The 13,484-nt window shown below is 54.8% G+C and overlaps 1 protein-coding gene across 3 annotated transcripts in view; it reads left to right on the top strand.

Annotated features, from left to right (window-relative positions):
• Nucleotides 1–9,099, top strand: part of ARHGAP27 (Rho GTPase activating protein 27) — a 56,505-nt gene extending 47,406 nt beyond the window's left edge. For all 3 annotated transcript variants that reach the window (XM_067556278.1, XM_067556280.1, XM_067556279.1), the window contains 6 exons: nt 245–370; nt 606–704; nt 2,074–2,151; nt 4,571–4,705; nt 5,978–6,083; nt 7,756–9,099. In XM_067556278.1, coding sequence (XP_067412379.1) covers nt 245–370; nt 606–704; nt 2,074–2,151; nt 4,571–4,705; nt 5,978–6,083; nt 7,756–7,933 — 722 coding nt within the window. In that variant the 3' untranslated portion in view covers nt 7,934–9,099. The remainder of the gene's footprint in view (nt 1–244; nt 371–605; nt 705–2,073; nt 2,152–4,570; nt 4,706–5,977; nt 6,084–7,755) is intronic.
• The last annotated feature ends 4,385 nt before the right edge of the window (nt 9,100–13,484 follow it).

Genomic DNA, 13,484 nt, shown 5'->3' with positions numbered 1-13,484 from the left:
CAATTACCAGAAATGAGGTTTGCCGGTGCCTTGACCCCGTTCCCTGGAACTTAGGCCTGACCATTTGTTCAGCTTTTACCTCTTTACTCTCCTACATCTGGGAGAGGAGTGGGAGCTCTCCTGCGTTTAGCCGTGCTGGATCCAGCATCCTTACTGCAGCCCATTCGGGGAACGGCGCCCATCTCCTCCACTGCAGGGGCCTCTTTGGGTCTGGCTGTGAAACGCTCTCTCTTGTCTCCCGCAGCCTCCGGGCCGACGGCCGGCAGCCTGGCCTCCGATAGTGACACCAGCAAAGTTCGGAACCGCCTGCGAAAGCTCCTCCAGAAACGCCCCCCCCTGCAGTTCCTGCGGGAGCGAGGGTACATTAAAGGTACAGGGCTGGGAGGGCGGGGACACTCGCGAGGGAAACAAACCCTTCTTCCTAGCCAGAAAACCCAGACCTCCCAGCCACAAGCAAAGCACATCCCCTAACATGGCTATCTGGGACCGGACATCCCCAGACCAGCAACCCAGGGGGAGCCGGGTGGGGGAGCAAAGCATCCTGACCCCCTGGGAGACCCCGAGTTACTGGCCTAAATGTCTGGGGTTGTTGGCTTGTTTTTCAGACCAAGTGTTTGGCTGCTCCTTGCAAGTTCTGTGTGAGCGGGAGCGCAGCGCGGTGCCGCGGTTTGTGCAGAAGTGCATCCAGACGGTGGAACACAGAGGTAACCTCTCAAATCCTCCTCACTAAAGACCAGAGAGTCCAAGAGCTCCCCTAGACAGCCCCTACCGGCTGGGATCCCTGGAGCACGTTTCTGCACCATCTCTGGCATTGCAGCCCCTCCCAGTGTCAGCTGGTGCCTCCGGGCCTAGGCGCGCTGCAAGAAGGGGCTGCAGACTTGGGGGGTTTAGTGTCCCCAGAAACGTCCCAATAACTGACTAATGGAGCAGTTAATTGCTGTTAGCATCTGGCTCCTTCATTTTACATCCTGATGCTTGGCTAAATCAGGGCTTGTAAAGCAGGCTGTTGGAGTGGTTTCTGCATGTCCACTTCCACCCTGAAAAGCACGCCCCAGGAGAAGCAGAAAAGAAAGCAGCATGGAAGTTTCTAACCTGCTTTTCTCTACTGTCTTTCAAACCTGCCTGGCCCTGCTCCGCTCACAGTTCTCTGCGTACGTGGGGATGCGCCAGACCTGTCCTGCTGCATCATCTAAACCACTGCTCCCTCCCCCAGGGCAGGCTCCAAACATGAGCCCAGGGTGGTGGGCACAGAGGGCCCCACTGCTCTCTGCGGGAGCACACCACGCCATTCGGCGCTAAGGAACCAGGGCAGCCAGGTGCTCAAAAGAGCTCGGGGCCCGCTTTCCAGTTGCTGAGCACCTCCAGCCTGTGCCAGCTTTCCCCAGGAGCTAGGCACAGCAGGTGCTAAGCACCCCCGGGAACGTGGCGATCCGGATCGGCACCCAGGACGCCGAGCACTTTTGCAAAACTCTCCCGCCCGTTTGAGAACGCTGGCCCTACGAGCAGCTACGGAGCATGAAGTGATCTTCGCAAGGGGCTTGTTTTATGTGGGAAACGCTAGGGCAGGGGTTCCCAGCCTTTTTGGCTCGAGGGCCACGGATCTCATTTTTACAGCCCTGAAGGGCCACCAGGCTCCACCAGCAGGTCACCCACCCACCCCACTGCAGCCAGACAGAAGTTCAGCAACCTGGGTCCCTAGGCAGTGCGTCCCTTCTGCAGTCGGGGAACAGGAGATCAGTGCTCCCCCCCTCTGGCTCCAGCAGGGACCCTAGTGCCTTTGAACCCAAGAGCGCTTTGCCGGGCTCCCTGTTACAGCCAGGGGGAGGGGAGCACTGATCTCCCGTCCCCTTGGCTGCAGCAAGAAGCCCGCACTGGTCTTTTAGCCCCACAGAAACGCGCTCCGCCTGGGTCCTTATGCAGCCAGCGGCAGGGGAACTGCAGGCCACTTCTGACCCCCCAGGCCACAAGTTGGGAACCACTGCTCTAGGGCCACTTCTCTCCAGCTCCTTCTTGGTATGTTCCCATTGTCCGGTTGGCTGTGGGCGACTGGTCGTTTTGTTCTCTGCCCTATAGGTTTGGACATTGATGGACTTTATCGAATAAGTGGAAATCTGGCAACTGTGCAGAAACTGCGCTACAAAGTGGATCACGGTAGGCCTGCTTTCAGCGTATGGTGTGACTCTTTTTCACCATCGAATGTCTCTAAATAAATTCCCCTTGGGTTTTTTAAAATCTTTTTCCGATTTAGGAAGGTGAACCAATCCAGAACCAGGTAAACCGGTCAGGCTTTGAAAGCCTGTTTGGGTCATTTGTCACCAGAATACTGTGTCCCCACGTTAAAAAGGGTGTTGAAAAATTGGTGAGATTTCAGAGAAGAGTCACAATTCAGGAACAGCTGGTTGGGGAACTTTCCAATGAAACAGGAGCGTCCCTGGAGTCGTCTAGTCCGGTTCAGTTTTTTCCCAAATGAAAACTTCCATTTCCCTTCTATGGAAACTTGGAAAATTCTATTTTCCATTCCAAATTGGAATGAACCTTTTTTTAATGTCAGAATTTCCCCCAGAATGGAAATTCTGAGTCTTAACCAGTTCTAGATTCAAGATCTGGAAAACCTGCCTGAGAGAGACAGAAAGGGCCACAGGCTAACGGAGATCTACTTAGCTTATGAAAGAGACGGCTAGGGGAGGATGTACTCTCTGCCTACAAGGGCCAGCTCCCATTTAGACGCCGCAAGAAATGGTCCTGTTTTTAGAAGAGCTCAGCATATTGGAAAAAAAAAGGCAGTGAAGGTGTCTGATAGCTGAGGGCTCTTTAATCCTGCAGACAGAAGTACAGCAAGGTCCAGGGGGTGGATGCTGGAGCGAGAACACCCACACTGCAAATAGGGGGCCCATGGTTTACAGCAAGGGTAAATAACTACTGGAACAACTGACCTAGGGTGGGGTGGATCACTCTGAAGTGTTAACGGTTGGTGTCTCTCTCTGGCTCAACCAGAAGTTAATGGACTCGGTGCAGGAATCTCTGGGTGTGGTTTTCTGGTCTGTGTTACACAGGAGGTCAGACTAGATCCGTGGCTCTCAACCAGAGATCTGTCTTCCAGGGGGTACATCAACTCCGCTAGATATTTGCCAAAGTTTTCAATAGGCAACATAAGAAGCACTAGCAAAGTCAGCACAGACTAGCATTTCATACAGGCAGCGCCTTGTTTACACTGCCCTGTGTGCTGTGCGCTGAAATGGAAGCACAACGATTTATAGTCCAGTGAGTTATTGTATAATTAGATGGTAAACACGAGACCATCAGCCATTTTCCAGTAAGAGTGTGCTGCAATCTTGTATTTTGATGGCTGATTGTGTAAGCAAACCGTTTCCAAGCGAGGTGAAACTTGGGGCGTGCAAGACCAATCAGAGCCCTGGAAGGGGCGCAGTCATCTGGAGTGGTTGAGAGCCACTGGACTAGATGATCAAAATGGGCCCCTCTGGTCTGAAAAGCTGTGGCTGAGATCCTGTGCCCATTGGAGCCAATGGGAGATTTGCCCTGTGATTCTCCGTGGGCTGTGATCAACGCCAGGCAGAATGTGGGGCAGATTCTGGGCTCTGGATTTCAAAGCCTGGGTTGTTGTTCAGACAGACAGAGTGAGGCCTGGGGTGTGCGCTGGTCTCTGCAAGGGGCTGGCAGCAATCTCTCAGCAGTTCCCTGCCCACTAGATACTACAGGGCCTTGCCAGACGTAGGAACGCAGCTAGTTCCTGCTCTGCCCCCTTTGGGTTATCCTTGGGGGCGGGGGGCTTTTAGCAGAGGCAGACGCATCCCATGAGCACCGTGGGACCAGCAGCGGGACCCTCATTCAGCTGGGTTTGTGAGAATTGGAGGAGAAAGCCGTGTCCAGTCTCACTGCAGCGATACTAGCAATGGCATCTCCCTAGCACCTTCCATCCGGTGGTCAGCCTTGGGTTACTAGTGGTGTTACCGCAGCGCCCAGAGGATCAGGACCCGGCTGTGCTCGGTGCTGGACAAACCCAGAACGAGGCACTTTTTAGATACTTCGTGTAAGTGGTTCCGGCAAGTGGTGTTGGCAGGCACTGAATTGCAGCCCTCGTTCCACTCCTGTTTGGAGTCACAGGGTCTAAGGGCCAAAGGGGCCATTTAGATCATCTAGGCTGACCTCCTGCACAGCACGGGCAGAGTCCCTTGCCCCGTTACCCCTGTGCTGAGCCCAGTAATTGGTGTTTGGCTAAACCATCTTCCCGAAAGGCCTCCGCTCTGGAGCTGAAGACTTCAAGAGGTGGAGGATCTCCCCCGTCCTTCGGTAGCTTGTTCCAGTGGCTAATCACCCTCCCTGTTCAAAACACGTAGCTGATACTTCAGTTCTTCCCCCCCCCCCCGAACTAAAGAGCAGCACTCTCCTCTCTGCGCTCTGGTCCTGTGCACGCACTGGGCACAGGCTTAACTTGAACGTGCTCAGGGCCCGGGAAAGTCTCTGACTTGACACAGAGGTATAGAGGAAGCCCCTGTGTCTCGCCCCAGTACCACTGCAGGGTCTAACCTGCCTGCCTGCCTGCTCCCTGCAGATGAACATCTGGACCTGGATGATGGCCGGTGGGAGGATGTCCACGTCATCACGGGCGCGTTGAAGCTTTTCTTTCGAGAGCTGCCGGAGCCGCTGTTCCCATTCAGCTACTTTGACAAATTCACCAGTGCGATCAGTAAGGGACAAGAGACGCCAGCAGAGCCTGTCTGGGTGTGGTTGGCAGCCAGTCATCGTCCCAGCAGTGCCATGCTCGTGATTTCCCGAGCCCGTTCACCCCGTAATTCATCCCCAAAGCCTGCTTCCCTCTCCCAGCCCCCAAGACGCAAGAGTAGACTGTGAAGAGAGCTCTCCTGTTCTCACTAAGGGAACCTCTCTGCTGCGGCTGGGCGGGGTGGTTTCCAGCCTGCGTAGACAGTCGCGCACTAGCACTCTGCGAGCTAGCACCTGCAAATAGCAGCAAGGCCAGTGAGGCACGAGTGGCGGCTCGGGCTAGCCCCCTGATGCAGTCCCACCGGCTCCCCGGGCACGGACTCAGGCAGCTAGCCTGAGTCACCACCCGGGCCAGCACGGCCACCCGGCTACCTTTAGCACACTGCTGCGTGCCGTGCAGACGTACACCAGGACATGGGGGGGTTCGACTGAGAATACTGCCGCATGATCCGTGGAGCCCGGCGTCCTGACCACACGGCTGGATGCTGGGGTAGCGTGTGGTGCCACTCTGGGAATGGCTCCCATCCAACCAGCTGTGCTTTCCCAGCTGAGCTGTGGTTTGTCTGAGGCTACGCCATAAATGCATGGCAGGTTAAAGCCCTCCACAGCCTCGGTTTGAGGTCCAAGCCCAGCTGGTTTGGACGAGGGCCAGCAGACCCAGCCTCTGGTCTGCGTCTGCTGCCGAGCAGTGGGCTAAGAAGCCAGCCGCTGTTTGAACTGCCGTTCGTGGGAGTCGCTTGTTACAGTCTAATCCTTGCATTGGTTGCTGGGCAAACCCAGAGTCCCAGCAGCGAGAAATGATTTCTGAACCGCAGGCTGTCCTGGACCAGCTAATTTGGTTCCCTGGGGGAAGATGTGATTTCTCTATCTAGCTACTTGTCAGAGGTTCCCCCCCACCCCTAATATCTGAGCACATCAAGCACACAAGTGGATTTATCCTTGTAATGCTTTGTGAGGTATATTATCCCCGGGTTACTGCTGGACAAATCCTGCTGGGGCAGGTCCTCTGCGGGTGGGAACTGCTATAGCGCCAGCGATGTCAATGGAGCTCTGACAGCTTACACCTGCGCCCCGTCTCTCTGGGTCTCGGATCCTCGAGGTCACACGGGCAGCCGGTGACAGAGCCAGGGGAGAGCCCAGATCTCCTGAGTCCCAGTCCTGGGCCCCCATCCCACGCTCTGTCTGACGCCCAGACCTGCGGAGGAGGAATGTGACCTGTTTTTCCGTTGCGTTGTAGAAATACACGACCAGGCGAAGCGCAACAAGTACATCCGTGACCTGGTGTGTTCCCTGCCCGAGGCCAACCACGACACCATGAAGGTTCTCTTCCAGCACCTCTGCCGGTGAGTGCCTGCCCTGCAGGCCATTTCCAGACCCCTCAATGTGCACGGATCTTTGTGCTTTGAGCTGCACGGCCCCCAGCCATCCGTGCATTCCTCTGCTATGTCTGAGCACGGCCAGCAGGAGCAAGGGAGGCCAGAAATCACTGCTCCGGCCAGAGCACTTATCCTGCAGGTCTGTGCCGCTGGCTTTCCCTCCGCCCTCATCGGCAGTATTATGCAGCACTCCGCCCAGCCCTCACCACTGTCCTGTACCATGCTGCTGACTGGAGTAGGGGAGAGAAGGCAGCACAATGCAGGCAGCAGCAGGGACCTGGCAGATATATAGGACCAGATTTTCAGAGGCACGGTGCAGTCGGAGGAAGTCAAATCTAGTGGTAGAACCTTGGAAGGGGAGAAGGAAATTAAGCTACTGCTGGATTCCTTTATACCTCCATGCCTGTCCATGCTAGTCTCCTCCAGGCAGAGATTTGCACCCCAGGTGCTAGCCTGGGTTCCTGGCAGACCCTTCAAAACTCCCCTGACCATGCCCTTTGCAGGGTTCTTCCTCAGCTCGATTGTTGTGCTTGGAGCATCCCGTGGGACTCTGCAGGCCTCTCCCACCCAGCTGGATTTTAACAGCTCCTCCTGCTGCATGGTGCTCACCCAGCATTGGGTGGAAAATGGGGGGGGGTTACTTCAAGCGAAAACAAGAACACAATTGTAGTGAAATTTTCTGTGGAAAATTTTGCTATTTTTCTTTTTCAGTGAAAATTTGAATGGTAAAAAATTTTGTCCAAAACCCGAACTGTTTTGTGCCTCCTAGGAGTTGTAATTACGGTGCCTTGTGTTCCCATTCTCTGCTATAAGTGGGGGTCCACTTAGTCACAGAGAAATCACACGGTTCTCGCAAGCGGGTCACGGCATAAATAGCAAACGTGGATGTGTAGCAAAAATGTGATTTCTCCACAGCGCTTCTTAAATGGGGGGTCCCGACCCAACGGGGGGTCACAAGCCTATTGTCAGGGGGTCATGGTATTGCCACCCTTACTTGTGCACTGTCTTCAGAGCTGGGTGGCCAGTGAGCAGCGGCTCTGAAGGCAGCGCAGATGTAAGGCTGGCAACAGCATAGCACACTACTCTTACATCTGAGACCTCTAGCTATAGGCCAAGTTCCCTGGTTGGACTACATCTCCCACAATGCATCACAATCTTGAACAGGAGAGGCAGTGCATCGTGGGAGTCTTTGGCCATGATGCATCCTGGGAGTTGTAGTCTGGCTGGGAAGCCCAGCCCCTAGCAGAGAATGGGGACTTGAGGAAACCAAACTACAACTCCCATGAGGCACTGCAGCAGAATTTCTTTAATTGCAATATTTCGGTTTCCAGGCGTTCAGCTTTCTGTGGAAAGCAGACATGTCCCATGGAAAAAAATTAATTTAGGCAAACCCATTTCCCATCAGAAAACACGTTAGATGGAAAACTTTGGACAAGCCCCGTGGTTGCTAGGTTCCTTCTTTCACCCTCAGTTGCTTGTTGAGCCCTAATCCCCTGGTACTGCCATGATGTGCTGAATTCAAACCAGGCATGGTTCCGGTCTTAGTCCATTCCTGTCAGTAACACAGAAGTGGGGCATTAGTCAGCATGAGAAACCCCTATGGCAGTTCCCAGTGGCCGACTGTCCTTTCTCCCTCCAGCGTGATCGACTACAGGGAGCAGAACCGGATGTCTGTGCAAAGCGTGGCCATTGTGTTTGGGCCCACTCTCCTGAGACCAGAGACTGAGGAAGGAAACATGGCAATGCACATGGTCTTCCAGAACCAGATAGTGGAGCACATCTTAAATCAATACAACTACATCTTCCCAGACAGCTAAGCCTGGTGGCGAGACAGAGCCGATCCTGAAAGGCAGGAGTAGAGTCGCTGGGACAGGCTGGGGCGACTGCTGAATTGTCTCAGCCCCGACTCGAGACAATGGTGGCGACCATCCTTAATAAACTGGCAATGCTGACGCTGGCCTGCAGCTACCTGGGCTGACTCTGGGTCCTTGGCCACTGGAGCCATGCAACCAGTCGGCCTCCTTTAGAGATGGGCAAATGGAGTCTGAGAAAACAGGAGCCAGATCGGTCATTCTGCAAAACATGCGTGCAGCCTGGGCTTTGTCCCGGGCTGGATTAGCCTCTGGCTGGCCGTTCCCCGGGGAGAAGGGCCCCAGGGGAGCGAAGGGCTCCGAGCTTCAGGCTGACTGGCTGCTGCCGTTTAAAACAACTCTCGGGGAAGGGCCATGCTCTCCATGGGGCAGTGCACGTTCCCCTGACGGCAGGTACACACCGCCCAAGGAGGTGCTGGAGATGGGGCTGGACGGCCTCCCAGGGCGTGAAGCAGGGAACGCGCTCACCAGCATCAGCTCTCTGCCCCCATGCACCACAGGAACTGCCAGCAAGAGCAGCGCAAGGGCCCCACCCCTACACAGCTCACGCCTCCCCTCCAGGCCTGGGCCGTGCCCAGCCAGGCCTCCCCCTGGGCTCTGATGCTACGGCCTCCCCACCTCTGCATGCGCTTCTGCTTCTCAGCCAAAGCAGCCCCCGTCCCCCCCGAACCCCCTGTCATGCAGGCCGGGCTCAGTGCTCAGCCCTGGCGGGGCAGCCCCGAGCACTTGCCAGCCACTGGGGCCTGGTCCCCAGACCCTCCTGCGGTTGTGATGTGCTGAGAGGCCCAGAGCCAGGTTTTCAAAAGAGGCCAGCTCCCCCTCTGAGCGAGAGCCTCCCCCCCACGGGAGCAGCTGCGCCCTCTTGAAACTCTGCCCAGCAGAGCCCTGCTCCGGGCTGCCCGCCGGGACGTGGCTCTCTGGGCAATTGAACCCAGGCCGCCTGAGTCCGACTGTGGTGCCGTCACCCCAGCCTAGGCTGGCTGCTGTTATCCTGACGTGGCTGCGAGCTGCGGCTGGGACAGCCGGCAGCTTGGAGCCGGCACAGGCCACGGAAGGGGGTGAAATCCACCACCCCCCTGGGCCTCAGCCACCCACGCTGGCCTCCGGATGCTGGGCATTTAAAGGGCTCCTTGGCTCTGCTGGTGCATTGCCTGGGCCTGCCCTGATCTCAAAACATCGTCCTGGGCAAACCTGTGCAGAAGGCGGGGGTCTGTCTTGCCCCCAGCCCTAGTGGGGGCCATTTCTGCACAGCCAGGGGGCGGGTGAGTATTTCTGAGCTGAGTAGCCATGAGCCAGTCCCAATACTCAGGGTTCTCCTGCCTCCTTTTCTCATGCCCCGCTCCTCCTCCTGGGTCTGCCTGTCCCTCCACACCTCTGTCGCCCCACCATCTTCCCCTCTCTGGAGCCCCCTTAGCACCCATCCCCCCACGCACACACAACTGCCTTCCTCCCCACAAGCTTGCCCCATTGCCACTGGAGGATCATGGAAGTATCCAAGAATCCTGTCCACTCCCCAACAACAATGCCTCAAGGCACCCAGTCCATTCAGGGCGCTGTCTGTTTGTGTTGCAGGCACGACCTGGTCTAGTAGGCCCTACACAAACACAGGGCGGGCAGGGCTAGTGGGGAAATGACCGTGATTTTCTGTGAAGCAACTTCAAAATTTGATGGAGTAGCGTTTGCTCAAAATTTCGTTTAGATTTGAATCAAAACACAATTTTTTTGGTTTGGGACTTTTTTGTGCTCCTGCCCCTCACCCCCTACCGACCCACTGAAGGCGGGGGGACCCTACAAACAATGACGATGTGATGTTTTGATCTAAATTAAACTGAATGAAAGATTTTTTTGACTTGAACTGAAGCGTTTTCAGGGGCCGGCGTCAAAGGATACCAACGTTTTTGGGGCGGATTGTTCAAAAAGCCGTTTTTCACTGAGAAAACGTTTTCACAGAAATCTCCCGGCCAGCTCCAAAGCGTTCACCGTCTAAACAGCAGCGGCCAGGGCTGGGCAGAGAAATAAAGGGGATTTGTCCAGGGGCGCACAGCAGGTCAGGGCAAGGTCGGGAAGAGAAGCCAGGTCTGTAGCAGCGGGCGGGACGCAAAGGGAGGAGCCCAGGGTGCAGGAGGGGACGCCCGGGCGTCCCCGTGTGCACGGGGCTGGAAGGCCAGCCGCCGCTACCCCGTCTCAGCAAACAGTGCTCTTAAGAAAGAGCCGATTTCGTGTTAGAAACAGGGATTCCTCTCCTGTTCTTACCCAGCATGCGGGACGTGAAACGTGGTCCAGTAGCCTGGCGCGGAGGCGGGAGTCAGAAGCCATAGGTTTATTCCAGCCTCTAGCGAACTCACTTGTCCACTCTGCCCATGGGCAGACCAGCTGCTGATATTGATCTCCTCTGGCCTGACAATGACTGAATTTCCTGCGGGCGTTGCCCGTGGGCTCAGACGCCAGGGCTAAGTCCTTTCTCTGACGGCGGCTCTGCTGGTTATCTTCCCAACGCCTGGCTTTGCATAGGAATGCAATCTGGATCGCGCACTGGTTTGTCTGGCTGTCATTGCACTTCCTGGTTTTACTGATTAGGCAGCCGGGGTTGAAATCCAGCCAAGTGCATGGTCTGATGCGGAGCAGAGCCACTAAATCCTTTGCAGAGCACAAAGCGAGCACGGGAATACCAGCCAAAGACAAGGTGACACCCAAGACCCAGTCAAGCAAATGGCACCGATGAATGAGCACGTCCCTGCTCCCGCCGGCCGTGCACACAGAGGAAATTCTCTAGAGGTGCTGTGATGCACATGGATCGGTCCACAACCCTCCATTTCTTTAGAGGGAGGCAAGGAAGGGATGTCTGTCTGAAGGGCAGTGCGGCTCAGTGGATAGGGTGCCGTATTGGGAACTGGGTGACCAGCTTTCCCATTGGCCTGCTGGCTCATCTTGGGTAAATGATGTCACCACACTGTGCCTCAGTTTCCCCATCTATGAAATGAGACTAACAATAAAGGGCAATATTTTTAAAGGCATTTAGGCACTTACATGCCTTTAAAAATCTGGCCCAACATGCTTTGAAATCTGCAGCTCAGCAGACCGTGTAGAAGGATGAGAGTACAATTTTCTCAGGGCACGAGAGTTGGGGCTCTAGGTGAGATTGAGTCATGCAGTAGCTGGCTTTTCAGTACAGCGGGTCGAAAAGTGAATAAAAAAAAAATCGTGCAGAAAAGGTCAAAATCAGTTTCGTATCATTGCTGGTGTTTGACTTCTCTTGTGAACTTTTATCTTTTTAATCCGCATTTTGGATCGAAATGTTTCACTGCCTGTTGACCGTGTTTGAAAGAAGGAAGTGTGTGGTCGGCTCAGCCCCCACGTGGGATTTCCTGCCCCGCAGCCCCACCTCCCAAAAAAAAGAAACATCAACTTTTAAAAAAAAAAATTTGATCAAAGGAAACCTGTTGATTAAAAAAGTGAAACTGATCCTGAGAAAAGGTTGGCGCCGAATAAAGAGGCTGGGGTGGGGAACGCCGTTGCCAGCTGCACCCAACGCAAGCAGAGCGGCGGGGGTTTTAACAATGCCATTTGCCAAGAGACACTAATACCTTTCAAAGCTGTTCCTTCCCCAGCGCACGCCTGTCTTGCACATGAGCTGCCCGTGGCCCTGAGCTCCGCCGCCTCGCAGCCTGCGTGTCGTTTGCGGGTGTGCAAAGGCGGCCACTGTGCAGCGAAAACACAGCGGTCCTGACCCAGGACTGGTCACATGACTGCAACGCCAGGTAATAGCGACCGACCAGCGTGGCAGTGAGATCAACCTCCTGGGAGCAGGAAGGTACCAGAAGAAGCAGGGCCACACCCCTGTGGAAATGGAGTGTGCGAGGGATGGGGTGCTTGTAAAAATGTAGGCACCACCTAAAAAAATCTGCCTAAATAAAGGAATTAAAATCCTTCGCTTTGGCACAGAGGCTGGTACCTATGGGACAATACCAGAGTCCCAGGGTCAGGCATTGCTCTGCAGAGAAAGGAAAACATGAGGGCAAAAATCACCTCACCAGCTCCTAAGTGTAGTATAAGGTTGTATCCCTTTAACTAGCGTGTGAGCCCTCTAGCGGTGCTCATTGTGTTCTGCAGGCCCCAGACCTGCCACAGCAGCTGTATAAAGGGAGGCAGGCCTGGCGTGTTTGGGCTCCTAGGGTTGCTCCATATTACGATTGTGTAAAGAGCAAATGACCCTCCCCTAACCACAGCTCCTGTGGGGGGGAGGTCACCTTTCTTGAGGGCAGCCCCTGGCTTCAGCCCTATTGGAAACCATGGGCAATGGCAGTAGCCATCTGTAGTAGGGGCAGGGTCCCCCGCAGGTGGCATGCGGAGCCGGAGGTCGATTGACTCAGGAGCTCGGCGTGTCTTCATTTTATCTTCAGCCCCCCCCGCCTTCCACCCATAAACCATGTTGTTTGAACCAGGATTCTTAAGGGCCCAATCCTTACTTCTACAAGGGCTGTGTCAAGAAGGGCCTTAAAACCTCTAAGGATGGAGATTCCACCACCTCCCTAGTAACCCATTCCAGTGCCTTACTACCCTCCGGTGGAAAACTTTTTCCTAATATCCAACCTAGACCCCCACTCCCGCTGCAGCTTGAGACCATTGCTGCTGCTTCTGCCACCACTGAGAACAGCCTAGCTCCATCCTCCCTGGAACCCCCCTTCAGGTAGTTAAAGGCTGCTATCAAATCCCTCCTCCTTCTTCTCTTCTGCACACTAAACAAGCCTAGTTCCCTCAGCCTCTCCTCATGTCTTGTGCTCCAGCCCCCTAATCATTTTTGTTATCCTCCGCTGGACTCTCTCCAATTTGTCCACATCCTTCCTGTAGTGGAGGGCCCAAAACTGGACACAATACTCCAAATGCAGCCTCACTAGTGCTGAATAGAGGGGAATAATCACTTCCCTGCATCTGCTGGCAATGCTCCTACCAATGCTGTTTTGGCTAGTTACTGCAGGCGGTATCATCATGCCATTGTGTAAATCAAGGGGCTGCCCTCCCAGGGATGAGGTGCACAGATCTGCTCGCTCCTTCTCAAAAAGGATGTAGCATAAACCGAAGGGGGTTTAGAGCCAGGTGAGGAGAATGGTTAGCGACCTGGGGAAATTTCCACAGGAAGGGAGCCTGAAGGATTAAACCTGTTTCATCGTAGAAAGGCGTTGAATAAAAGGGGCTGTGACAAAGGTGCTCGAATTCGTAGCATGTCAGCACAGAAACAGCCGCTTTGAGTGGGTCACCTGCTCCCATAATGCAAGAAGCATTTAAATGGAATGGCAGCAAAAAGAAAGGAAATGCTTTGTCAGCCAATGCATAGTTGTGGCCGCTCCTTGCCACCATGTCCCAGTGTCACCGAGAGCTTAGCAGGACTCCTGAAAGGGGTGGGCATTTTTTGTGTCATCTGCAACCGTGAGTAGGGCTTTTGTTTTCTTCCAGGTCATTGATAAAAACATTAAATAGCACAGGGCCCAGAACTGCTCCC

This window comes from Emydura macquarii, unplaced genomic scaffold (assembly GCF_026122565.2).
Source record: "Emydura macquarii macquarii isolate MOO-44397 ecotype Brisbane River unplaced genomic scaffold, CSIRO-AGI_Emac_v2 contig_1692, whole genome shotgun sequence".
NCBI lineage: Eukaryota > Metazoa > Chordata > Testudines > Chelidae > Emydura > Emydura macquarii.
The sequence above is the reverse complement of the archived record's forward strand: the minus strand, read 5'-3'. Positions and strand labels throughout refer to the sequence as shown.